General features: G+C 51.0%; 10 protein-coding genes across 10 annotated transcripts; 4 read left to right on the top strand and 6 right to left on the bottom strand.

Annotated features, from left to right (window-relative positions):
* Positions 1-147: 147 nt before the first annotated feature.
* On the top strand, positions 148-3,154 carry AUEXF2481DRAFT_35771 (uncharacterized protein). Its single transcript, XM_013492745.1, has 9 exons — positions 148-432; positions 489-512; positions 568-689; positions 956-1,404; positions 1,460-1,758; positions 1,813-2,163; positions 2,217-2,333; positions 2,386-2,612; positions 2,664-3,154. Exons 1-9 carry the CDS (start codon positions 379-381, stop codon positions 3,058-3,060), a joined length of 2,040 nt encoding a protein of 679 aa, XP_013348199.1. The 5' UTR covers positions 148-378; the 3' UTR covers positions 3,061-3,154.
* Positions 3,155-3,598: 444 nt separating this feature from the next.
* Positions 3,599-5,681, bottom strand: AUEXF2481DRAFT_199779 (uncharacterized protein). The gene is made up of 5 exons (XM_013493022.1): positions 5,378-5,681; positions 4,896-5,318; positions 4,575-4,838; positions 4,341-4,496; positions 3,599-4,259 (listed from the first exon to the last, which is right to left on the bottom strand). The coding sequence occupies exons 1-5, from the start codon at positions 5,462-5,464 to the stop codon at positions 3,918-3,920; spliced, it is 1,272 nt and encodes a 423-aa protein (XP_013348476.1). The 5' UTR covers positions 5,465-5,681; the 3' UTR covers positions 3,599-3,917.
* On the top strand, positions 5,648-9,676 carry AUEXF2481DRAFT_76422 (uncharacterized protein; the record flags this gene model as incomplete). The annotated part of the gene is made up of 4 exons (XM_013492854.1): positions 5,648-5,830; positions 5,956-7,318; positions 7,368-9,540; positions 9,650-9,676. The coding sequence occupies exons 2-4, from the start codon at positions 5,991-5,993 to the stop codon at positions 9,674-9,676; spliced, it is 3,528 nt and encodes a 1,175-aa protein (XP_013348308.1). The 5' UTR covers positions 5,648-5,830; positions 5,956-5,990.
* A 277-nt stretch (positions 9,677-9,953) lies between these two features.
* AUEXF2481DRAFT_35774 (uncharacterized protein) lies at positions 9,954-11,740 on the bottom strand. The gene has a single exon (XM_013492746.1). The coding sequence runs from the start codon at positions 11,688-11,690 to the stop codon at positions 10,020-10,022; it is 1,671 nt and encodes a 556-aa protein (XP_013348200.1). The 5' UTR covers positions 11,691-11,740; the 3' UTR covers positions 9,954-10,019.
* A 116-nt stretch (positions 11,741-11,856) lies between these two features.
* Positions 11,857-13,185, top strand: AUEXF2481DRAFT_35775 (glycoside hydrolase family 43 protein). The gene has a single exon (XM_013492747.1). The coding sequence runs from the start codon at positions 11,965-11,967 to the stop codon at positions 13,087-13,089; it is 1,125 nt and encodes a 374-aa protein (XP_013348201.1). The 5' UTR covers positions 11,857-11,964; the 3' UTR covers positions 13,090-13,185.
* Positions 13,186-13,675: 490 nt separating this feature from the next.
* Positions 13,676-14,469, top strand: AUEXF2481DRAFT_1330 (uncharacterized protein; the record flags this gene model as incomplete). Its single annotated transcript, XM_013492483.1, has 2 exons — positions 13,676-14,372; positions 14,429-14,469. 2 exons carry the CDS (start codon positions 13,676-13,678, stop codon positions 14,467-14,469), a joined length of 738 nt encoding a protein of 245 aa, XP_013347937.1.
* Positions 14,470-15,671: 1,202 nt separating this feature from the next.
* AUEXF2481DRAFT_35777 (uncharacterized protein) lies at positions 15,672-16,891 on the bottom strand. The gene has a single exon (XM_013492748.1). The coding sequence runs from the start codon at positions 16,537-16,539 to the stop codon at positions 15,868-15,870; it is 672 nt and encodes a 223-aa protein (XP_013348202.1). The 5' UTR covers positions 16,540-16,891; the 3' UTR covers positions 15,672-15,867.
* Positions 16,892-17,679: 788 nt separating this feature from the next.
* On the bottom strand, positions 17,680-19,983 carry AUEXF2481DRAFT_25731 (uncharacterized protein; the record flags this gene model as incomplete). Its single annotated transcript, XM_013492600.1, has 1 exon — positions 17,680-19,983. One exon carries the CDS (start codon positions 19,981-19,983, stop codon positions 17,680-17,682), a length of 2,304 nt encoding a protein of 767 aa, XP_013348054.1.
* Positions 19,984-20,916: 933 nt separating this feature from the next.
* Positions 20,917-21,748, bottom strand: AUEXF2481DRAFT_1332 (uncharacterized protein; the record flags this gene model as incomplete). The annotated part of the gene is made up of 3 exons (XM_013492484.1): positions 20,917-21,426; positions 21,479-21,576; positions 21,634-21,748. 3 exons carry the CDS (start codon positions 21,746-21,748, stop codon positions 20,917-20,919), a joined length of 723 nt encoding a protein of 240 aa, XP_013347938.1.
* Positions 21,749-22,679: 931 nt separating this feature from the next.
* Positions 22,680-24,358, bottom strand: AUEXF2481DRAFT_1333 (uncharacterized protein; the record flags this gene model as incomplete). The annotated part of the gene is made up of 3 exons (XM_013492485.1): positions 22,680-23,849; positions 23,905-24,236; positions 24,292-24,358. 3 exons carry the CDS (start codon positions 24,356-24,358, stop codon positions 22,680-22,682), a joined length of 1,569 nt encoding a protein of 522 aa, XP_013347939.1.
* Positions 24,359-25,448: the final 1,090 nt, after the last annotated feature.

Raw genomic sequence — 25,448 nt, forward strand, 5'->3', positions numbered from 1 at the left:
AAGGTGGCCAAGGACGCTTTGTTTAGGTTTGGGCGAGTCGGTGCGCTGCAAGTTGTCGAAGCCAGGCGATGCTCGCTGTCCGCGGGCGCCTGAAGGAGCAAATAACTTACCATCGTCTTGATGATCCTTCGAACGTCGCCCAACCATGTAGAAATTATCTCCTTTCCCTACAAGAGATTGCAGCCTGCCACGCGCCTAGTCTTGGCTCGTTCAATATAATCATCGAGGGCGCTGTCCAGTGGATCTAGCGAAAGCGTTCGGGATACGTTACATACGCTGTGCAGCTCTTGTTATTGACACCATCTTTTGGACTGCAGTTAGTCTCGGTGTCCGCGGGAAACTGATTTTCTAATAACACCGTGCGTGTAGAATCCGAGAATGACGGACTCTGAGGACGGCACGAATGCCTTCAGCAAATCATTGCCAAGAGCAGTATGTCATTCAACATCTTCGTATCGTTACGTCCATTGACATGCAGGTGTCCATAGTGTGACAACTGCAGGGTCCGAAAAGTAAGCAAAGTACAGACTGAACTCCGTAGAAAGCTGAAAGCTGATCAGCCTGTAGGTCCGCTGTGACAAAACCGCACCATGTTCGAACTGTCGGACTGCTGGAGTCACATGCAAGATCACTAGTCGCCAAAATGACATTACGAAGCCGAGATCTAGAGTGCTCATCTCCAATCAGTAGTGAGTGATCACCCTTCCTACCATAAAAACAAGGACAGAGCCATGTTAGGGCTAGCAGACATTGAGCGTGTGGATCAGAAGCATGGAGATTTCGAGCCTAGTCGCACCGTCTTTCTTATGCTTAGTGCTTGTCGAGCTATCTCGGAACCACGCTTCAGATTGGACAAACACGTAGTCACCAGCTTGTGTTGAAGGAGAACGTTGATTTAAAATGCCATAACTCGTCGCGTGCCCATATAATATACTATGAAGCTAACTGAAAACAGTGAACAGAAAATCGATCGTCTAGAACAGCGCCTTGAAGGAATTGAGAAGCTATTACAGACGTTGGTATCGACAGCGAAGAGTCCTCCACAGTACACACCGTCTGGACAATCTTCCACAACTTTCACACCTGCAGCATGCACGTCTACATCAGTTCCTATACCGGTTCCTACACCTCAGGTTGAACAGTTCGAGGGAGAGTCTTCACTGGTAGCACATTCAAGACAAGCTCATGAAGCCCTACAACGCCTGCTGGAAGCCGCACCAACGACTATCCGGAATGATCCTAATACAGTCAATGCACTTGCTGGTCTGCGTAATGTGTTAGAGAAGCATCGTTCTGAACCGCGTAGTCTCAACTTGTTGGCTCGAGCTGGGTCACTGGACGAACTCCAGTATTCCGATTTACCTCCACAAGAGGAAGTGATGAAACTTCTAGCTTGTGTAGAAGGTACCAGATATTGCTTTGCTGCACTAAGACTTTATGCTTACACGTTTCGACCTAGCGGACGAGCTGAGCGACATGTTCACATGGTGGCTCTTTGATGACATACGGGACTTTTACGAGATGTATGACGAATTTTGCCAATCGCCATCAGGCTGCCCGCTTGCGATACAGGTCATAGTATATTGTGCGCTGTGCTGGCTCATGGCAGGCAATCCGATCACGCAAAGAGCTGGATTGGATACCTCTAAATACTCTGGATACACGCCGGTCTTGGAAAGACACTTGGAAGTCTGTATCTCGTCATACAACCTCTTTGTGGAGCCCACAGATCTCAACATAGCGGCTCTCTCTACAGCCGTAAGCTTTTCCCTACTATGTCCACCAAAGAAGCCAAGTCGTTGACTCCTTTAGGGAACATACGCCATCTACGCTGCCGATGTAAACGCAGCCTGGATTCTCACCAGCACTGCCGCACGACTCTGTCAATCCATGGGGTACCATCGTCTAATGCCTCCTAAAAGCGGTGGGACTGAAGTGTACGAGAAGCGCGTGATCTTATTCTGGGGAGTGTATTTTGTCGATAAATCCCTGTCGCTCCGCCTCGGTCGGGCATCTTCTTTGCAAGACTACGATTTCTCGACGTCGTGGCGAGACATTGTCAAAATCTGGCAGAGCCCGGGTAATGCTAAGGCTAAGGCTGGTCACAGACTTGCGAAGATGACCGAATGGCTGGAGCTTTCGCTCGAGATGGCTACGATACAGGTTAGTATTGATCGATACCCAATGCTCTTCAGACATGCCACTAACAGTCGCAGGGAATTATATACGACAAGCTGTATTCTCCAGGGAGCATCAAAAATTTGTCAGAAAGACAGAAACTAGGACAAGAACTTGTAGTCAAGATACACGAGATTCTAGTGCTGAACATGAAGGTCGGTGCATTCATTAGAACGGACATGACTTGAAACTTACCTTCATCTATAGTGTTTTACAGAATCAGGCTGGCTGTATGAGTACACTGATTACTACAAAGAGTGTGGTGACGTTATCCTCTACAGTTTACTCACACTTGTATATCGAGCTATGCCCGAGATTTCAAACACGCAGCAGTGGTCTCTGCAAGCGGCACGCTCAACTATGCAGGTCCACCATAGCTGCGCTAGGAAGGCTGAGGCCATGGGCTCGGGTATTAAAGTCGAGTATCTGACATGGCAAGTTCATAGATCAGTGCACACATACAGGTGCTAACAACAACGGCACAGGTCAGTCATGCTCTGTCCCTTCACACCATTCATCGTCCTCTTCCGCAATGTCGTCACAGAGCTCAACCTCGACGACCTAAAACTCCTCGAAGATTTCGTCGCATCCATCGAATGGCTAAACGACTCAAATCAGCGCGAATCTCTGCAACGATTCCACCAACTCTGCCACGCCTTCTACAATCTCGCCAAACACTTTGTGGCCGCTCGACTGCGTGCAGATTATGAGCATCAAGCCATGACTAGCGCGGGTCAAACACTTGTAATGAGTACGATGCAGCAACCGCCTACTTTTGAGGAGTCGTTGGAGGATATGACTATTCCCGAAGATTTCCAGACTTGGATGGATACGCATATGGATTTTATGAACAATGACTGGCTTGCTTTTGGAACGCTCTGATGTCTCACGATATAGTCGATGAGCAGGATATCCTATATATTTTGTATCGCGCAGTAGCATCATTTGAAAATTCCAACTACACTCATCTTCGATGTTCCTTGTGTACACTTGATTTGATTTTCTCAAGCCATTTACCCCCCAAGGGGTATGAGCTGTTCCTTGTGTACATTTTCGTTTGTCACATATGGCCGAGGGTGGGCTCTGACAGGGTTGTACCATTTACTTTGAGTGGAAGCAGCGTTCTGGTCACTAAAACTTCTGCTACCTACTAAAGTGCACACCTTCATGTATCAAGCCGAAGTTCAAGGCTTTCACTGTGATTACAATGCCTGTAGAGGTCATAACCACGGTGGGGGTCGGTGAAAAACAGTTTGTCAGGTTCTGACACCTGCATTTAAAATCCGGTGTGAGTGGCCGGACTGTCCTCCACGTGACTTCGATCATGATTCTTGTTTGTGTATTTTCTTCAAGCTGGATCCTGGTGAACATCTTCAAATTGATGTATAAACAAGAACAGTTTGGTTCATGACAATTCATTTTTGTTCAATAGTAAGATGTGGGTGGTAATGGACACGCTCTCGCTAAAAATGACATAAGAAAACTTTTTTGTGCCAAGCAGCTCTCTTCCTTTCCTCTGTTCATACGAGGATAGAGATGCTGCTTCTAGTCGAGATGACCCTTCATTCCTGCCACACGCTGTACATGTTCATTCGCGCGGTTATCGCCCCTATGGTGCTTTTTCGTCGTCGATTGCTTCTTCTAATGCTAAGAAGCCGCAAGTTGGGTATCGTCTAAAAGTTGGATCCAATTCGGTCCCGGGTATTCTCTTTCATGTTCGTTGTGGGGGTGTTTCGAGCTTACTTGATCTCGACGCACTTGACGTCGAAGATCAGAGTGGAGTTCTTGGGAATGCCGGGAAGGGACTGCGAGCCGTAGGCGTGCTGGGCGGGGACGGTAACGCGTCTCTCACCACCAACCTGCATACCGGCGATACCGATGTCCCAACCCTTGATGACCTCACCGGTACCAAGCTTGAAGCTGAAAGGCTTGCCCTTCTTGTTGGAGTCAAAGACCTTTCCGTTCTGGAGCTTGCCGATGTAACGCATACCGATGCGGTCACCCTTCTTTGCGGCGGGGCCGGAGCCGATCTTCTTGTCGTCGATGGTAACGCCGTTGACGGTCTTGACAGTGGGGGCAGCCTTGGACTTCTCAGCAGGCTTTGCGGCAGCGGGGGAGCTCGAGCCGGTGGGACCCAGCTCGAGGTTCTTTGCGAACTGTACCTTCTTGTCTGACTTTGCTGCAGCAGCAGGGGTTTCGAGCTTCTTGGCGGCCTCGTCGGCGGGAACGGCCTTACCCTCGTTGGTCTTGACCTTCTTTGCGTTCTTCTTCTCGGCGGCAGGCTTGGCCTTGGAGATCAGGTCGTCAAGGGTCTCGGCCTCCTCCTCGGCGGCGCGCTTGTTCTTGCCCTTCTTGTCGGCCTTCTTGTCGGCCTTGGCGGGAACGAGAGCGGGAGCCTCCTCCTCGTCGATCTCCATGACGCGGGGGTTCTCCAGGTCGTCGAGCTCGTCCTCGGACTCGTCACCGTAAAGCTCATCCTCGTCGGGAGAGAGGTCGTACTCGTCCTCGTCCTCATCCTCGGAGTCGTACTCGCCCTCGGGGCCGTGGGTGTGGTCGGGCTCGACGTAGTTGCCGGTAAGGTAGACATCGTGGGTACCGGTGACCATGAACCAGACGCGCTCGTCATCACCGACAGTGATGTCAAGAGTCTGCTGGTAGTGCTGTTGGAGGGTCAGACATGCTCGCGATCAAGTCAAAATATCGAAGTGAAGACTTACGTTCTCGGGGTCGAGGGTGCAGAGAACGAACTCCTCGGGCTCGAACTCCTCATCATCCTCGTCCTCATCGTCCTCGTCGGACTCCTCCTCGTCGTCGGCTTGGATCTTGCCCTTGCCCTTAACCTTGGGAGAGTCAACATCCATGCTCTCAAGCTCCTCTCTGAGCTGCTTAGCGGCGGCGGCTTTACGTGCCTTCTTTGACTTGGCGGGGTCGCTGGGACCGGCCTCCTCCTCGGACTCCTCCTCGTCGGAAGCGAGCATCATGTCCATCTCCTCGGGGTCGAAGTCGGAGTCGTCCTCGTCATCCTCCATCTGAAGAGGAGCGCGGATGATCTTGAGAGTGGCACGGGGCTTCTTGCCCTTGGTGTCCTCGTCGAACTCGGGCTCAGCGCTGGGATCGATGGCGGCCATGGTCAGGCGGAACTGAGATGCGCATTAGCATTGCTTCCTAGCAAGATCGTCGCATTGCTGAAAAGACTTACGGCAGCAGGGATATCGCCGCTGGCAGCGACGGGCATACCGCCGGCGGGGACCTCGAGTCCGAAAACAGCCATAGGAAGAACACCCATTGTGATAGATTTGATATGAATTGATTTGGGGAAGGAAAGTGTGGTGAGAGAATGAAATAAAGTAGCTGAAAAAAATTTGGAGTCTTAGAGATGGACAAGAAAGTTTTGCCCTGGCAACCGCCGTCAGGCGTCGGAGATGGAACCAGCAAGAATCCTGGGGTCAAGACCTGTATCATTCTTTGCCACAACACGAACTATCGATACAGCTATGAGACTTTAAGAATCTTTCTCGCTCTGTCGAACAACTGCTGCGATTTAGAAACTGTAAGTTAATCATCGCTTCTCTGCACATTGCAAGCTCAAGGTAGATACCTCCGTAGCTGTACTCTCGGAACGCTTGGCATACGTTCGACGTCAATTCTCCAGGTACGGGTGGCGCTTTCCTCGGCGCGTCTCATTCGTGTTCCACTTTATTCTTTGTCTTCAGGAACAACACCCGACAATGTGATTCAGGATGAAGCTATCGCATTCTAACGGCATCTGATATCCAGCATACAATGCGATTATGACCTTAGTGAAATGAGGCATGAATTCTCGCCTCGAGACGAGATCCGCGCAGACGCGCAAGCGCATCGAAAACCATACCTTCGAAGATGAAGCCGGGGACGAGTATGAAAGCTCAAAGTTCGGTGGTCACAGAGAGTACATGCGCCGGAAGAGGATCAAATTGCAAAATCTGGACTCCGAGATACGCGCCAGATCTGACAATCCTCCCATCTTCAAAGGCATCGTGGTCTATGTGAATGGCTATACCCAGCCATCACTAAATGACCTCCACACCATGATCGTGGCGTATGGTGGCGGCTTTGCGCAGTATTTGGATGGCAAAACCTTTGTGACACATATTGTTGCAAGTAGCCTTACTCCGAAGAAAGCCGTCGAGTTCAAACGCTACAGGATCGTCAAACCCGCATGGATTGTTGATAGTATCGCAGCATCTAAATGCTTGCCATGGGACAATTACCGCGTTGTAGATGAGGGTGTCGGTCAAAAAGTGCTGGCCTTTAACAATGGTCAGATTTCCAGTCAGATTAACAGACACACCAGAGGCTACAAAGATCAGAGTGACAACAGCTGGTACAACAGCCAGCTCAAAAATGTTCAACTCGATGGCCCTAGTCGAGTCGACCCGCCCAAGCCATCATATCTTCGAGGGCCCCCAGTCTCTTCCAAGCCCCCAACCTTGACGCCTGAGTATGACGATATCAACGATTCAGAATTTGAAGCACTCGACAACGAAGAAGGGCTTGCTAGGGACCCGTTGGACTATAGCGTGGAAACGCAGGATCCTCTCGACGATGTACCACAAACTCCTCTGCGTACCAGCTCTGCAGAGCAGAATGCCGAGCCAGATTCGGTGCCTTACTCTACATCACCATATGGCCAAACAGCTTCCGATCCACGTAGTGCCAAACAATCAGATACTCCAGGCAGAGTGTCTCCGCCGAAAACTATCGAGATGACTGCGGAAGAGCACAATGCCATGCTTCTGGCCGATCCACGACTTCGCAAGTCGACGGTAGTCAATCCAGAGTTCCTCGAACAATACTATCGAGAATCTCGGTTACATCATCTGTCGACTTGGAAGGCAGATCTCAAATCGCAGCTCCAGGCACTTACGGCAGAGAAGTCTGCTTCCCAGAAGACCCGCCAGAAGCGTCCTTCTGGCGCTCGTCGCTACATTATGCACGTCGACTTTGACAGTTTCTTTGCTGCAGTCTCTGTGAAAAAGTATCCTCAATTTAAAGATAAGCCTTGTGTTGTTGCTCATGGTACTGGCTCAGCTGGTGGTAATGGCTCAGAAATTGCCTCCTGCAACTATCCGGCGAGAGAGTTTGGCGTTAAGAACGGAATGTAAATACTTCGCGGCTCAACACATGTATCTAAGCTGACAAAGTTCCAGGTGGATGAAAAGAGCCCAAGAGTTATGCCCTGATTTGAAAGTACTTCCCTATGACTTTCCAGCATACGAAGAGTCGAGCAGACAATTTTACTCTGCTATATTGGAAACGGGAGGCTTGGTACAGAGTGTCAGTGTCGATGAAGCGCTCATCGATATTAGTACGCAATGTATCTCCGTTGGCGGCACCGATGGTGTCCGACGTTATGAAGGAAGCAACTATCGTGAGCAGTCCGAGGCTGATCGTATCGGTCGGGAACTGCGGAACGAAGTACTAAAGCGCACTGGCTGTAATGTCTCCGTTGGCATCGGAGCCAACATACTACTCGCCAAGATTGCATTACGCAAGGCAAAGCCTGCCGGACAATTTCAGCTCAAACCGGAAGAAGTTCTTGACTTCATTGGCGCGCTGGAAGTACAGAGCTTACCAGGCGTCGCTTATAGTATTGGCGGCAAGCTGGAAGAGATTGGCGTCAAGTACGTCAAAGACATCCGTGAGCTCACAAAAGAGAAGCTTGTCAACACACTTGGTCCAAAGACGGGCGAAAAGCTGTGGGAGTACAGCCGTGGAATCGACCGAGCCGAAGTTGGTGATCAAGTTGTTCGCAAGTCGGTATCTGCTGATGTCAATTGGGGCGTCCGCTTCGAGAATCAAGAGCAGGTTGATGAGTTTATGACGAGCTTGTGCGGAGAGCTTGAGAAGCGACTGAACAAGGAGGGCGTCAAAGGTAGACAATTGACTGTCAAGGTCATGCGACGTTCACCTGACGCACCTCTAGATCCACCAAAGCATCTCGGACACGGCAAATGTGACACTTACAACAAAAGCATTCAATTGGGAGTCGCGACCAACGACAGTGTCCTAATGACGAAGGAAGTCTTGACCGTCATGCGTAGTTTCGGTTTCAGGCCAGGTGAACTTCGCGGAATAGGAATCCAGATGACTAAGTTGGAACCGCTTAAGACTGGTACAGATGGCCGAGCCGATAGCAGCCAACCACGACTGCAGTTCAGATTAGCCCAGTCTGTGAAAATGAAGCCAGCTCCTGAAGCAGAGCCGAGCGAGGATCCGATCACTGATGACATCAAGACGCCGAAGAAAAATCGTGTGCGCGACACTGGCGGTACAAGCTTCCTGGACAACATAGTCAACAACCCCTCGCCTAGCAAACGACCGTTGAACATCTTGGGCACTCAATTTGCTCTTCCAACTCAGGTCGATCCTCGAGTGCTTGCTGAACTCCCTGAAGAGATCAGAGCAAGATTGATCAGACAGTCACGTCCTAACCAAGCCATCGCAGCTGCCGAGGGCCGCAAAAGTCCCACTCCAGCAAAAAAGGCGTCTCGAACAATACCAGCAGCTTTAGGCTTGCCCAACCAATCTCAACTCGACCCCGAAATCCTCAAATCTCTTCCGGAAGACGTTCGTCGAGATGTCATGGCAATGTACCAAACCACAACATCTCCACGTAAAGGACAAGATCAGACCATTCTTCCGCAGTCTCCACGAAAGAACCGCATCATACCCCCAGTCAAGAAACTCGGCGGCAGAAAACCCCGTGGCGGTGGCTTGTTTGCCAGGGCGCGAGCTACCAATGGCAATTCGACACTCACACAGGCGAACTTCGTCAACCGAGAGACCGACACTGAAGATGTCAGTGCAGCAGAAGAGATTGACGAAGAGTTTCTCGCCGCTTTACCGCCAGAGATAAGAAAAGAAGTACTAGACGAAAGAAGATCAGCACAACTCAGACGATCAGGTGGTATCGAAGCCAACAAATCACGCTCAGGAGGCAAAAGACAAGAAACACCAGCAAACACCATCGAACGATTCTTCCAATTACCACCAAGACTGGAGAAGCCAAGTTTTACGTCTAACAAACTCACAGAACTTCCAGACCTGAGAAAAGCAGTCAGGGAATGGGTCAAGGAGTTTTGGGACGAAGCACCCTATGCAGAGGATACTGGATCTTTGGTGACGTATCTCGTTACCGTGGTGAAGCAGGAGAGGGATGTTGATAAAGCTGTCAAGATTGTGAAATGGCTGGGCTTGGTCGTGGATCAAGAAGTGTTAGGCAAAGATCTGGCGGATGAAGTCAAAGAGGGTTGGGGTGAGGCATGTGCAGATGTGAGGAGAGGTGTTCAAGATGCTATTGTTGCGAGAGGATTACCTGAGGTAGAATTTGGGAGCATGAGATAGAAATGCATAAACAAACCATCAAGACTTTCATTTCAAGAATGGGACACCTCAACGGCTCGTGATCATAATCTAACCTTGGTTTCAGGAAGGCCAATTGCATCGCCAGAATTGACGAGAAGGACAAAGAGATGAACGCGGCGGATAAGATCCGGACTCGCGATCTCTGCATCTTCATGTTACCTTACTTCTACCGGAGTACCCGATAGTGGTCGACAGTTCGAGCTTGTGTTTGCAAGACTTATTGATGCAGCGTCTTGACCACTAGACCATCGCCGCTTTTGTTGAAAGAGAAATGGCTGTACCGGGATAATCTAAGTACATGTGGTCAGGACTGCGGGCAGGGCAGGCGCGAGAGTCACATGGTGGAAGACAAGGCACAGGTGAGAGGATGGCAGGCACAGAAGCCGAGAAAAACCAAGGCTTCCGGAGACTCTATCGATAGTCGCTATGCGGCTCTATTTGTTTGCTTCCTTCCTTCTCTCCATAACACCCAGCACATCTTGAGCATTATTTTTATCGCCCTTTCTTCTTCTTCCCCTCTTCTTCTTTTCTTTGCTACCTCCCTCCTCACCGTCATCGTCGTCATCGTCTCCAGTACCCTTCCAAGTAGACAATTTGATCCTCTTTCCATCCTCTGCCTCTTCCTCGTCACCGAATCGTGAGGAGCCAAAGCCAAGATCCATATCGTCCATATCGCGATCGCTGGCCGCAAGCATTTGAGCTCGTTTCTGTAGGCGCGCTTCTTTGGCTTCAGCAGACTCGGGCGCTGATGGGTCATCGGAAGAAGAGTTGAGAGATAGGGAGATGTTTGATAGTGCGCCAGCTTTTTTGATGGCGGCAAGGAAAGCGGCATCGTTGAATGGATTTTGTGGCGTTTGCGGTTCTGCTGTGTCGTCGATTGTGGTAGTGGTAGACTTGAAGTAGTTGCGGGGTGCTGAGGGTTGTGCTGGTAGCGGAGGTGGTGGCATTGATGTTTCCAGGGGTTCTTTTGTCACTGAAGGTGCTTCCGATCCGGAGGACGGTGATTTTGTGTCTTGCGGTACTGGGACAGTAGCCGGCTTTGGTGCTCTTTCAGGCACCTCGCCGTCTTCGTCGTCAGAAGAGTCATCGTCATCATCCATGCCACCTAGAGGGTCATATGCATCGCCCACACCGTCGAAGATATCGTCATCCGAATCGTCATTGAGTGCTTGTGCGGGCTTCTCGACAGGCTTGGGAGCAGGTACTGTGACACCCTCATCGAGGAACTTGTGTGGTTGAACTGGCTGGACCGGCTCTTGAGATGGTGCCTGCATCTTTCTGACCTTTTTCTTCACATTGCCGTGCGCATCGGTCGTGATGAGGACTTCACGCCCCTTCGAATCAACCTCAACACGTGAACCTGCACGCGAAGAAGAACTCACATCACGAAACTTGTCGCCTAGCTCTGGTCTTGCAGCCAACCTTGCATCAGCCTGTGCTTTCCGTTGTGCTTTCAATTCAGCCAAGATCTGATCTCTAGACCTCTTTGTGCCGGCGACTGGTGGTGGGGGAGCCATTTCTCCCTTCTTGACAGTCTTCTCCCGCTCAATACGAGCCACTTCCTTCTCTTCGAACTTTTCAAATTCATCTTCCAGATCTTCTTCGGCTGCAGGTTTGGCACCTCCTAGCACATCTTCACCTCGTCTGACACGTTCGAGAAGTTTGCGATCCAGGCCCTTGACCAAATGTGTGGCACCGACATCACCGCCAGTAATCTGATCGCGTAATGCTTCGAAGGTTGCGTTGTCCAATTGACCGAGCTTTACTTGTTCTTCTAGAGCGTTGATGCGAGCAGCCTTTTCATCTGCCTCGTCGTCGTAACGATTCTGTGTGCGATCGGTGAAGCCTGAGCCCAGTCGCGATCCCTTTGGTGCAGCGGAGCCTTTGAACACCTTTGCCGTTCGATTTGACGCATTGCGCTCAGCCACCTGACGGGCGAAGTCGTTTCCAGGAACACCTCCTCGTACTGAGCGTGGCGTCATGGGCATGAAAGATGAACGTTTCGAACCGAGTGATGACGGCACAGCACTCGGCCGGGGGGTTTCGTTAGCGCCATCCTGTCGCGCCGGTGTATTAAGGAGTTTTCTGAACTGGTCGTTGTTCATTTCGATCTTGCAAGTGGTAGTGAGAGCTGTAAAGACGCAATCGTGAAAAGTAGGCGGCTAAATTCGGTGAACAACAAGCCGAGATCGCGTGGCTGCCTCTTTTGATTTGCGGGGTCGTGAAGAAAAGGCGGGGACGAGAGGTCAAGATGCATGCAAGTCTGCCATCATCGCTCCGTCCTCGATGCTGAGCAGGTCGATCTGCAAAGGTAGGTTCGTATAAAACTTTGGTGATGTCTGCTTCAATTACTTCCCTCGTCAAACTTGAGGAAGCATCATGTTCTTCTTCAATGCTCTTCCCCATCTGGGCCTCTTGACCTCACTTGTATCAGCCCAATACTCTGATGCAACCAACAGTACTTCTGGTGCAGGTGCAACTACATACACAAACCCCATTCTCAATGAAGTCGGCGCAGATCCGTGGGTCATTCGTCATGGCGATTACTACTACATGACATACACTACCAACACGAACATCACCATGCTTCGCAGCTCCGTTCTGACGGACTGGGACAATGCGGACGTCAAACTGGCCTTCGACCCTCCTCCGGGTATGAACTACTCGACTGATTTGTGGGCTCCCGAGTTGCACCAGATCGATGACACTTGGTACATTATCTTTACTGCCGATCCCAACTTTGATACACCTTCGCCTGAGATTGATATGTGGTGTGACTACAACTGTCCTGCTGTCTATCACCGCATGTATGTTCTCGAGGGCTCATCTTCGGACCCATGGAACTCGACATATACACTCAAATCGCAGCTCAACACATACGATCAATTTGCCATCGACGGTACATATTTCCAACATGATTCTGGCTTGTACCACATCTACAGCTGCTGGTACCGTCAATACGATGCTTGGCCAGCAAACCTTTGCATCACCAAGATGTCAGATCCTTGGACAGTAGAAAGTAACTTTACAGAGCGCCAGATTATCAGTATCCCGGACAACCCTTGGGAAAAGACACCATATGGTCGTCCTTTCAATCAACGTCTATCGTCCAACGAAGGACCGCAGCAACTTACCAACCCCACGACTGGACAGCAATTTGTGATCTACAGTGCTGCTCGCTCAGACAATCGTAATTACTGCCTGGGCCAACTGGAACTCGTTGGCGACGACCCGATGAACCCTTCTGATTGGCGCAAGAACAACCAAGGCTGTGTATTCTACCAGAATCCCAAGCAAGAAGCATATGGAGTTGGCCACGCTAGTTTCACCAAGAGCCCTGATGGCACCGAGGACTGGATTATCTACCATGGAATGAGAGACCCTACGAATGGCTGGAGTGCAAGAACCATCAGAGCTCAGCAGTTTACATGGAATGCTGATGGCTCGCCCAAGTTCCCCCGACCTGGTTATGGTCCTTACCAAGTGCCTTCGGGGCAGGTCTAGTGGGCATGCAGTCAAGTGTTTATGAATCAAGTAGAACGGAAACAAGAGCACCTACCTGTTGTAGCCCATATAATCGAAGCGTGAGTCAGCGAAGTTGCATTCACGTAGCACGTGGCAATTGTTATGTGGTGATATCGAGTGATCTGCTCGAAAAGCCGAAGTGAACACAAACGAAATGAGCTTTCTTGGGTCGTGTTACGGTAAGTTGAGCTTCGATTCCAGTGCGCGTGATTCACTTTAGCATCGAACTCGAGTGCCGCGTCATTCGCGGATCACATAGTAGGGATTCATGTTGATGACAACAACTGCGAGAGCATGTTGCCGGCACATGCTGGAGGACAGCAAGGCTTGGCGGTCGGACCCTTCTGCTTTCTAAAGGGAGCCGTGTGATTGGCCGACGGAAATGGATGCGATCATAGCTTTTCGAGCCACCCGCTTTGCCCGTGCTTGCCGTTCTGACAAAGACACAATCATCGCCATTCGACTTTACACAGTTCAATACTCTCACCTACGACCTCTTCAACCACCTCTCTAATCTGCGGAATCTCTGGACACCTCGCTGTCACACAAACACATCGCCATAGTCATGTCGCTTCCTCGCGCCACCTCGTCGGCATCATCAGTCATGTTCCGGTTCGCCGCTGGCGGTGCCCCTCGTGCTCAATGTCAACAGTGTCTGCGTCCCGCCTTCCGCTCATCACAGCCTGCTCTTCGCTTCTCCTCGCGAAGAAACCTGCAGACAGCCACTGCCTACCGTCCTTACACACTGGACCCTATGCCGTCACCAAGAAACGCTGGCGTTCCCGAGACATCAATAGCTGGCCTGCCTCCGCTCCCCTCTACCTCATCGCGCCCTTCAAAGCCTTCTCCTGCCGCCGATCAACCCGTCAGTGTCCCTGAACAAGAGGCCCAGAAGTCATCAGCCGCAAACACGACACCATCAGCGAACACATCCTCTACTGCAAAGCCCCAGAGAAAGAGCAAGCTGCGTCCGCGCAAGGCAGCCATCACACTGTCATCTTCCGCTGTATCGCATCTGCGCGAACTGCTCGAGCAACCAGAGGCGAAGCTGGTCCGTGTCGGCGTGCGTAACAGAGGCTGCTCGGGACTGGCATATCACCTGGAGTACGTGGATAAGGCGGGAGCTTTCGATGAGACTGTCGAGCAGGATGGCGTCAAAGTTTTGATCGACTCCAAGGCTCTGTTCAGCATAATCGGCTCCGAGATGGACTGGCTGGAGGACAAGTTGAACGAGCGTTTCATCTTCAAGAACCCCAACATCAGTAAGTCTCTTTCTGGAACATGCAGTATAACAACAGGATGCTAACATCAATCCCAGCTGAGCAATGTGGCTGCGGAGAATCTTTCAGCATCTCATGAGCGTCACAAGAACTCTCTCCTTGAACAACCCCTCAGCTATAAGACGACCCATGAAATTTTGCATCACCGGAGTTTTAGCGTCTTCACTTCTCGAATTGTACATATCCAGGTTTGGCAGAAAACGTTGCCCAGACTCTTCAGAATACCCTGTCTATTTTATTTCAATCACCCATTGTTTTTTACCGCACAATCTACAGACCAATAAAACCCCATCAGTGAAGCACGCTGCTTGCCTACGTCGAACCTCGCTTAAGGATCAACTACCAGCATCGCAGTAGAGTTTGTATACATCAAACCATTGATCCTGGACCGATAACGAAGATTGTTTCCTCGACACAGAGTTGTCAAGATCTGAACTCGAACGGTCGAGAGTGAGATGCAGGAATGTACACCGGATTTGCCTAATCAATCTCGGCGATAACGCTTGGCGTACTTTGGATCTCTGCAACGAGAGCAAGTGACAACGACCGTCCACTCTTTGTTGATAATTGCAGCCGCAACCAGGGAGTCGATCGACTTCTTTGTGTTATCGTTCTCCGCATTCGGCAGCCTCGACTGATTTCCAAGAATGGGCGTATCTTTCACTGTGCCATCCACTCTGAAGACACCGATACAGTAATTCCGTAACGTTGTCAGAGAGCCCACCAGATTTGACAGTGCCGAAGATCACATATCCGATAGCACAAGGGCAGATCGAGGACATGTTTACCAAAGAGACATGGTCGAATGCAGTGCCAGCACATGGTCTAAGGGCGTTGAAGCTGAAGGGGTTCCCTGAATGGGCTGCGTACACGTACCCAAGACCCGATCCCGCCAATCCTCTCCGAGATACCATCGTGAGATGATTATAACAAGAGACAAATCTGGAAAAAACCACACATCTCACGAGCTCAGAGGCTTAACTTCTTCGAACATGAAGTTACTGCAAACAGCTCCCTCCGTAACTCGGAGTTGACAGTACGAGGATATAATACCGAGAACATACAATGACTTCTTAAGCAATACAGCTGTTTGGCCAAATACTCGCGCAAATGACACCTTGTTCGACAAGCGCAAGATAGAAGACTAACTGAGCGATAGTAAATTCAGAGGTTTAGACACACTCGCCCGTCTACCCCATTGTGATGAAAAAAAAACTACACCTTTCTATCGTGCACATCTTGTGATCATGAGTCGAAATTTCATCGATGGCGACACCAGACATTAAACAAGAGATGCATGTATGAGTGATCTTCGGTTTCCGGCTTGTGTTGCCTTGTATTGCGAGACGTGATGGGGCAAGTACATTCCCATGGGCGCCTGTGAATTGCATCGAGTCTCTATTTCCAGAATTTCCGCATCCAAGTTAGAGCCCAATCTTGCCCCCCTATCGCTCCTTGCACTTCCAGTAAGAAACAATCACAATAACCCCAACCATCCAAGTACAGCCGCCAACCCATTGACAACAGCAACTCCAGCAACCACCCCAACCCCTCCCCCATCCCTCCCCGGTGCCCCATTCAACACCAAAACAAGCCCACACTGCGCGGCAGCCGTCGTCGGCAAATTATCCCCTTTGGCAAACATAGTACTACAAATCGTCTGCCCCTGCCCCAGCCCAGTCCTCCACTCCGTCGCCGTAGTCGTCGTCGTAACAGTCTGCACAGGACCAATAAATCCCGTCACCGTACTTCCCGCAGCAGTCCAATATGTAGTTGCAGTAGCAGAGGGTACCCACACCGTTGTATATGGCTGTGGGGGTTCATCGGTGCAAATGGCATTGTCGGCGCAGCAGCCAATGTGGTTCATGGGGCCGCCGTAGGCGCAGTAGGTATGTAGGCCGCAGCAGTAGTTTGGTCCAGAGATTGAGAGGCAATTTATTGGTGCGTATTGGGGGCAGATGCCGGAGGAGTCTTGGAGGGAGACTAGAGGGGACCAGCCGTATGAGCGGGGAGAGAGGTTGAGAGAACGGTCGATGGGGTTTTGTGGTGAGGGGAGGGTCTTGTGTTTCGGGAGGGAGGTATGTTGTGGGATTGAAGACGCCAGAGAGGTTGCGAGGAGGAAGGCGAGAGCGAGTGTTTGACGAGCCATTTTGTTTGTGGTGTGTTGATGTGGTGTTGTTTATTGAGCAGTGTTTACAGAGTAAATGTAGAAGCAAAAGCCATCAGTCAAGGCCAGTCAGATTCCCTTTGCAGTGCAGTTCAGATCGTTTGAACTTGTTCGTCACTGTTCGTTGTGATGATGGTGAAGTCCGATTTGTCAACATCCAGTTGCCGAGTATGCTCAATTAGTGATGCCCGATAGATTTATCAAGTGATAAATCCGTAAAGTGGAAAAAGAAGTAAAGGAAAACAAAAGACGCAGGAATACCTTTGTTTTTATCATGCACACTGAGATTATCGCACACCTACTTCGACTTACTGGGAACTAACAAGAAAAAAACCAGGTTGTAGAATTGGGGTGGTTGGTATGATCCTGGACAACAAAAAGATGTGAATCGTAAGGCTTGTCGCATCATCTTGATTGTTAATCATGTCAACTGCACGATTGCGACACTCCATCGCTCAGTCAGTCGCTGGGTGTCTAGATGTAGCTCGTGCATGTTTATTTCTTCATGAAAGTCACAACGATGATATAGCTTGAGTTGAGCTTGATCGAGAGAGGGAGCGAGAGGGGGTTGGGGAGCTTTTGTCTCTCCTGTCGAATTTGCAAAAGTCCAGGGACACACACTCAAGCCAGCCCAAGTACGAGCATGTCGTCCGCGTAATCACACCACAAGAACCAAATCGGGGTAGATGTTTATAACATTCTGTGAGGATAAACATGATATCAAATGATCAAAAAAGACATGTCTGTAAAATTGAACCGAGGGTATATTTTCCAAAGAAGCCCGGCACCTCCAAATCTCTTTCGCCGAAAATGCTCAGATCCACCTAGTGCTGATAATTATAAGGTGCAATGCTGCGTTGAATCTGTCGCTTTGATTTTGCTAGACAGAAGAAAATAGACCCTAACAAACGAGATGATGAATGCAAAGACCATAATAAGAAAGCGATAAAAAGAGATATGCGAGGATGCGTGAGTAGGTATCTGTAGGTGTGTGAGAGGGAAGAAGGAGAAAAAGAAACAAAAGGCGACGCTCTCTATGCGTCAGCAAAATGGGGTATATGGGAACAGGAAAAAACAAAACAGAGGAGACTTCTTTCCGATGATTGGAAGCAAGATTAGAAATCAGCCAGAAGCATGTCTCCGGTTCTTCATGTGGATCTTCCACTCGGCTTTTGCGACACGCATGAGCATATCCTCGTCTCGGACGGGTACCCAACTAGTAAGTACCTTCATCGCATTTTCGAAGTCGCCGTCGACGATCAGGGACTTGGTCGCATCGACCAAAGCGGCACTAGTCGCGTGCAACACACTCAGGTCAGCTCCGTCAAAGGTAGATTTGCTGTCGCGAGTTGGTGGTGGGTTGCCAGGGAAGTCAGCGTCGCCCAGAAGCATAAACACGTCCCAGACGCGTAGTTGTGCCGGGAAAGGCATGCTGAGGTTGAAGAGGGTGAGATACCACTTGGTACCGTAGGTCATGGCATCAATGCCAAAGTCGTCGAGTTTAGCTTTGAGGTCAGGATCAGTGCCCAGCCAGTCGGTCTCAAACTCTTTCAGGGTCGTCATGAGGCCTGAGAAACCGTGTTCGTACAGCACTTTCAGACCGCGCAGCTCCCACATACGGACAAGCATGATGAAAGTGTGTTCCTCGTCATAGTAGCAGAGCAGAGTCGCGGCCAAAGAAGCCATTCCTTGCACATAGCCCGTGGAAGGGAAGTGGACCGAGATGGCGTGAAGGACGCGGAACAGCAGACGCTGACCTCCGCGATATCTGCGACGGAACATGATATGCATGCTGATGGTTCTTGGAACATCGACATCAATCTGGACGTCATCGGCAGAGCTCTCTTCTTGCAGTTCGTGAAAGGTCTCAATCAGCTCCTCGTCAGATTGACAGCCACCTCGTCGCTTAGCCGAGGCAGACAGGAAAGCATGCCATGCAGTTGCACGCCATTTGTCAGGTACACCCTTCCATGTACGCGCCACAAGTTTCGGATCTGAGACATCGAACTCGAAATTCATGCCGCCACCTCTCAAGCCTTGGGGCACAAGACGGGCCATTCTACGCCACTTCTCTTCACGGAGGACTTCGCGGCGTCTCAAAAAGCTTTCATGTGCGTCTTCTTCGGCGAGATTATCGAGGCAGGCGGGCAATGTGAGCATGTCGCTCGCTTCGTCGAGTAGTCGGCGGTCGCGCGAGCGGAAAGGGTTGTGGGATCGATGTTGGGAGTGACTTGATTGGAAAGAGTACACAGAAGCAGCGTGGCCGGAAGGCGACGAGGCGACGGTAGTGCGGGTGTTTGTGCGAGTGGGCGGCGGCAGGGAGCGCGAGGATCTGGCAGTCGAGGGACCTCTAATCAAGCCTCTGCGCCGGCGCGGACTGCTGGATAAAAGCTGTAGCGATGTGGTAACACGTTGAAGACTAGGCTTCACAGAACCAGCCTGCGTCCCTTCGCTAGGAATGAATTTGACGGGGTTGATAAAGCCATAACGATCGACATCTTTTCCGGACAGATCTTCCCAGTCCTCGACACCGCCGGCACATTCGTGCTCGTTTTGTATGAAGCTGAATCGATCGTGAAAATCCATTGGTCTCGAGCTGCGACTTGTGACAGGTCTTCGACGAGGATTTGTGAGGGCGCGCGAAACGCCTTGTGGTTCAGGCGTGTCCTCACGCTCCGTCGTCTCGACGGGAGTCGTCCAGTCGGCAGCTCTCTCGTCGCCGTATTTGTACATTGTTCGCACCTTTTGTGAAAAGGTCCTCTCTTCAGCAGACAACACTCGACGGCCGTCGAGAACTGCATTCAGCATGAGTACACTCGGTGTGCGGGGCCCGGTCGTGAGACGCTTCGGATTCGGTTTCGGGGAGGATGGGGTAGGCGAGAGTGGTGGAGATGGCGGTGCTTGCATAGGGGGCGAGAAGGTGGGCGAGTTGGGAGCCGTGTGGAAGTCGTTGTCGGTAACATCGCCGTCCGTCATGTCGTCGTGAGCCCTCATCATCTTTGCCAACTTCTTCGAATTCAACAGGATGCTACCGCGAGTCGAAAACTTGAGAGCGTCGGGCGATGTGAGGTCCTCGAAGCCTGTGCCACTGGAGAGGTCCATGTCGATGCCGTGGAAGGAACGGATGCGGTTGTGGGCGCTATTGGAACGAGGCAAGCCGGGGAGGTCAGTGTCGCTGCCGCTGTCTTCTTCGTCGAGAGGCTTTGACTTGCGACGTAGAAAGGGAGGGGTTCGTCTGGAGTTTCTGCTGGCCGGCAGGGCGGTGTTGGCATCGTGGACGATGATGGACGGCACACTTGGCGAGGTAGTCAGGGAAGCAGGCGCTATGTTGTTTGTGGCTTTTGCTATGCCAGAATCGCGCTTGAGGTCGTTGTTGGAGGCAGTGGTGTGGAGAGTCTGTGTTTCAAGCACTGCGTTGTGGGCCATGACGGTCGTATTTTTGGCTGCCCCTGCCGATGGCTGTGTTTCGTAGCTTTATTGTCTGTCAATCAATCGACCGCACATTCGACTCGTCCCGTCAATCGCATGCGCCCATGCAGCTCATCCAGCTCCTTAAGTCTCCTGCAGAAAAAGGTGCCAGCCGAAAGAAGATTGGCAAGGCGAGCAGTCAGTACGTATGCGCCGCCGTGAATTGATCAACAAGACAGTCCCTTGGTGAAGCACTGGCCGTTTGGAGGGCCCCGGTGTCTGGAGAAGCCTTGCCCGAAATTGCTCACTTGCAAGAATCCTGGATTTCGCTAATTCGCTGATGCTGCTTGCTGCTTGCTGCTTGCGGTAGGCACGTCAATCTATTGCTATCCTTGTCGCCTATCCCGGGTCTTGGGCTTTATATGTGCCATATGCCTCCTCCCTGGCCTGACCCCGGCCGAGACTTCTTTGCAGATCGAATACCCCTGAACAGAAGCCGCTGTGTAACGCTATCCTGAACCTAACACGTCCACCAACCCCCGTTGCACCACTTACTCTGCAACTATTGCTCTAGTCCTATTCTTGAACGCAACGGTCGCCGGCTGACTGGTGATTTTCAGGTTTCCTCTCTCTCAATTCGTAGGTCATACGGACATCTCATCATCAATTTGTGTGCAACGCATACATGCATCAAGGACTTGCTCAATCACCAGACATCCTGCCGCCATCGTGCATCACCGCTCGCGCATTCAACGACTCCACCAAAGCTCGCCTTTGCTCCGTCTGCTTCTCCTGTAATTCTTGGCTCCACTTATATCCCTTCTCTGTGCGTGCTTCTCCACCTGTTCCCCTGATGTCGTATTCCGAAACTATCTTTGTCCTTCCGAAAGACTCTTCACCTTCAACATATAGCTTTCATTCATATACTTGTCATCCTAATATCGTGCCTTTCTACTGTCCGGCCAACCAGCCGAACTTTTGCTTCTTGACCCTTGGCAAGACACCAATCAAGGTGATGGCAATTGCAACAAGCACAGCCCACAGCTGGATCTTGAGGACGTTCTTGTTGTAGTCTGTCTGTGTTGCTGCTGCAACAGTTGCAAGCAGCACCAAGAAGATGAAGTAACCACTCACACGGTGGTACTTGTAGAGCTTCTTTGCATTCTCTCCGCCTCCATAGATCTGAGGCACAAAGTATTGCGTGAAGCCAACAAGACCCTGAATGAGTATCAGGATATAGGTGATCAGGCCCAGGATGGCGTGGGGTGATACGAAGTGTGTGCCATTGTGGGCAATCTTGTTGTACTCGATAACGACGAGACCGGCAATACCGCAGGAGAGAGCGAGGTCGTTGAGTCCAGCGTGGGCCCAGGTGCCCTGTTTCTTCTGCTTGGCTGTGTGGGTGGGTTGGAGGATGAGGACGCCCTGGGTAAAGAGTAGGACTGCTGCCGAGTTGAGCAACTGCAAGTCGCGTTAGCACAGCCTACGTTTTGGTGGTGTCAGGAAGCCTTACAGGATGCGCCGAGAAAAGGATGACCGGGTTTGAGAAGACTGCGCCCCAAACGATTGCTACGAGGATCCATGATCCAGCTTGTGCGATCACTCCGGTGCCTGTAGATTCTGTATGAGCATCATTGTGTCACTCAACCAGCACAGGGCAAGCCATACCGATGACGAGGTTGTGGTAGAGTGGCAGACCATCCTGCTGCGCTGCATCGCCCGCTCTTCCAAGCAAAGGCTCCTGCTCGCCCATACCAGGTCTCTGCGCTTCTTGTTCCGACATGTCTGTACAAATGCCTTCTCTAGCGTCGTGTAACTCGTAAAGTCCGATGGATGAAAGCAACAACAATAATGTATCGTGTCTCGGAAGAGAAACAGGCGGGAAATATCTTTGGTTGCAGAAGAAGACCCGGCTTACATATCAAGACAAACACGAGCTTTTTGCGTGCTATCACGATCTTTGATATCCTTGATTGCACCAATTCAGTACCTACCACATCCGGAGTTGAGCTAGCTTTCTGTAAGCGGGGCTTGCGGCTCTGTGGCTGGGGTGTCTGTCCAATCATGGCTGCCAGATTGATAAAATCATCGTTCGGTAGATGCACGATCCACCCCGTGTATACCGACGATCGCATCACCGCTTTCCTAAAGTCTCGATCGTGTGGTGAAGATGCTTTGTAGGTTCTGCCATGCAGTCGTCCATTGGTGGAACTAGGAATACCAGTATTGTGTCGACATTTCTCTTCGATCAAGCGATTGCGCTGACCAACACTGCATGCAGGCTAAAGACTTTCGGCCGACGAGCAGATGTTCACGGATGCCTAATTGATGAGATGATGCATTCTTAAAGGTCATAATAAGAGGCATAATTACATCAGACAAACTGGACGGTTTTGAAGACAAAAGACGACGGGAAATGTGGTTTCAAAAATAGAAGTATTACCATCGGGTATAGTAGATCAGATATAGAAAGATTTACAGATAGAAACGGAAACAAAATGGTGGTGGTATCGCGCAATATTCCAACTTCCTCCCTCCCCCTCGCTCCCAGATCGAACAAATCAGATCAAATAGTAAAACAAGTTGTGCACCGAGGACCAGCGTCGGTCAAATAACGCAGACTTTTGTTCTCAAATCCTCCCGAACAACAAGACTCTGGTGTGGAAAAAAACATAGGAAATCGTTAAAAAGGGTTTTAATTGCAAAGCAGGCTTTTAACCGTCCAAGGTGCGTTGTTCACGCTCGGCCTTTTCGTAGGCAACGGCGTGACGGTCACCACCGATACCGGTGTGCTCGTTTCCTTGGCTGTCGCTTTCGCTGGGAGCCTTGCCCTCGAGCATTTGGGAGTGTTGGGGGATACCGTGACGCTCGCCTTGAGGGATCTGGTGGTCGGCAGTCTCGGGCTGGTCACGGGCGGGGGTCCAGGCGAGGTAGTCACGACGGACCTCAACGTAATCGTAGGCGAACTCGCCGAGCTGGTCGTCATCCATACCGAGGAGCTCAGCTTCCTCAGAAGCACGAAGGTGAAGTCCAGGGATCTTGTTGATGATGAAGGCAATGGCAGCGCTGATGACGAATGAGTAGGCGGTGACGGCGGCGATGTATGCAATTTGCATGTACATCTGCTTCCAGTTGTGCTGGATCCAGCCACCGTCGATACCGTTGTTGACACCATCGAGGCCAATAATGTAGGAGGCGGCGAAAATGCCGTTGAAGAAGAGACCGACCATACCAGCAACACCGTGCTCAGCGAACACATCCATAGCGTCATCGATGCGGATCCAGAACTTGATCTTGGTGGAAAAGTTGCATACGATACCAGTGGTGATACCAAGGACGACGGATGCCCAAGGAGTGATGAAACCAGAAGCGGGAGTGGCGGCGACGAGACCAGAGATGGTACCGGAACACCAACCAACCATGGACCACTTACGAGCGAGTCTCCAATCGAGGACGACCCAGGCGATGGCAGCGAACATGGCAGTCAAGTTGGAGTTCCAGCAAGCCATGGTAGCGCGGAGGTTGGCACCGAAGGCGGAACCACCGTTGAAGCCCAACCAACCGAACCAGAGGAAGACAGTACCGAGAGTGATGAGGGAGACGTTGTGAGGACGGAAGTTGAGCATCATTTTCTCCTGACGTCTACCGAGAATCATCGAGTAGGCGAGAGCCGACATACCAGAGACAATCTCAACGGGACCACCACCAGCGTAGTCGAGAACACCCCAGTGGAAAGCCCATCCGTGGGCACCCCAGACCCAGCAAGCGACGGGGCAGTAAACGAGAGTGGCCCAGAAGAAGATGAAGACCATGCAAGGAATCAGGCGACCACGCTCAGCGACGGCACCAACAACAATAGCGGCGGTAACGGCGCAAAATTGCATCTAGACGAGTGTTAGTATATGCGTCGAAAACGAGGTCGTGATTGCAGGTGTTTACCTGGTAGAAAGCGTAGAGGAGCTCAGGAATCAAGGGAGAGCCAGGAGAAGGTGCACCGAGTGTCTTCATAAGACCGAACTTCTGCAAGTCGCCAATGAACCCGTTCGTTGCGTAGTCCGAGAAAGCCAGCGAGTAACCCCAGAAGTACCATTGGAATGTGATGACGGAGCAGGATGCCATACAGGCCCAGATCATACTAAGAGCTGACTTTCTGCGTGCGAGACCAGAGTAAAGGAATCCAAGACCCGGAATCATGATCATCACCATTGCTGATGCGACCAGAATGTATGCTGTGTCACCAGATTGATACCATTGGTTCAAGTTTTCGGTGGCTATGATGAGGTCAGACGAAGCTCATAGGTATCATGTCGCGTGTCGTTGACTTACTGGAATCACCACCCAACGGTGATGTGCCATTGAATTCGGTAGGTGCGCCAACCCAGGAGTAAGACATGATGGTAGTGTGTTCGAGCGTCAATTGCGCTCGTGAAAGAAGGAGAAAGGCCTTTAGGTCAAAGCCAGTGATGTCGATGCTCCAGAGGATTCAGGTAGTACTCCACAGGAGGGGTGGAATAGGTGTGAATAGGTGGGAGAGTGAAAGATGGACACACAATATGCAAACGTCTGCTGGGGAAGGTTGGGGGAAGCAAGAGGATATATAAAGAGGTCTTCTATGGACCGTCACTGGCTCAGCACGCGGCAACAACGGCGATGTGCACTGACGGACTGATGGGATGAGGATAAAACAATGGGGCCCGAGGGTCGGGATCAGGCTCTCTTGAAGAGTCCCAACTGACGGAGGGAAACGGGCCACACTTTAACAGGATAATCGAAGGGTTTATTGTACGTCAAACGATCTGCCCATCGAAACTGAAATCTTTGCGGAAGCGGGCTGGCCTTATCAGCAACAGCCGCGCGCAACGGGCCATTTGCGCTGCAAGCCAAAAACACCACTGCTTTTTTGTGCTCGCGCGGGTGACAAGACAACCTGGAAACCTTGCTTACCTGACTTGCTTGGTCAACCATAAGACACCCCCACAACGTGTCAAGAAGCAGTGCGACTCTGAAGTCATGTTGTAGAAGAGCCGGCAGTGGGAAATCTTAGCTTTTGCCGCTGCACGTCCGAATCGAAGCCTAGGACGAGCATCGCTGACCTCAATTGCTTGCTGGCCATGCCTTTCCTCGTGCTCTCTCGTCAATTCGCGTAACCATCTGGGCAATACATGCGGAATACATGACGAGATGGCGCTTCTTGGGAGCAATGCTTGGTTTTGCAAATAGAGGACCATGGACGATAGTTATTCACAGAATGTGTCCATCGCAACAGTGGTTCTCGTTATCAGCGAACGTCGTCCAGTCAGAGGGCAGCCGAGTTCGGTCTCTTATCTCTTGGCTGGCCCTTTCCTGTTCGGTGCTAGTGATGCGCCCTTCGCATTCGAGAAGCTTGACGACAGGGCCGATTTCAGCGTCTCTCATTGGCTACAACCACTTCTTATCTTTGACAAAAAAGCACTACAGCAACGGCTGGTGAGCCAAAACCGACC

Source organism: Aureobasidium subglaciale (assembly GCF_000721755.1).
Source record: "Aureobasidium subglaciale EXF-2481 unplaced genomic scaffold scaffold_1, whole genome shotgun sequence".
In the NCBI taxonomy this organism is placed as follows: domain Eukaryota; kingdom Fungi; phylum Ascomycota; class Dothideomycetes; order Dothideales; family Saccotheciaceae; genus Aureobasidium; species Aureobasidium subglaciale.

Coding starts and splice junctions, on each gene's coding strand:
- AUEXF2481DRAFT_35771 (XM_013492745.1), top strand. CDS start 379: ATGACGGACTCTGAGGACGGCACGAATGCCTTCAGCAAATCATTGCCA. Junction 513..567: donor ACAACTGCAGGGTCCGAAAA/GTAAGCAAAGTA, acceptor ATCAGCCTGTAG/GTCCGCTGTGACAAAACCGC. Junction 1,405..1,459: donor ACTTCTAGCTTGTGTAGAAG/GTACCAGATATT, acceptor GTTTCGACCTAG/CGGACGAGCTGAGCGACATG.
- AUEXF2481DRAFT_199779 (XM_013493022.1), bottom strand. CDS start 5,464: ATGGGTGTTCTTCCTATGGCTGTTTTCGGACTCGAGGTCCCCGCCGGC. Junction 5,319..5,377: donor GCGGCGATATCCCTGCTGCC/GTAAGTCTTTTC, acceptor TGCGCATCTCAG/TTCCGCCTGACCATGGCCGC. Junction 4,497..4,574: donor TGGAGATCGACGAGGAGGAG/GCTCCCGCTCTC, acceptor GCCGAGGAGGAG/GCCGAGACCCTTGACGACCT.
- AUEXF2481DRAFT_35774 (XM_013492746.1), bottom strand. CDS start 11,690: ATGAACAACGACCAGTTCAGAAAACTCCTTAATACACCGGCGCGACAG.
- AUEXF2481DRAFT_35775 (XM_013492747.1), top strand. CDS start 11,965: ATGTTCTTCTTCAATGCTCTTCCCCATCTGGGCCTCTTGACCTCACTT.
- AUEXF2481DRAFT_35777 (XM_013492748.1), bottom strand. CDS start 16,539: ATGGCTCGTCAAACACTCGCTCTCGCCTTCCTCCTCGCAACCTCTCTG.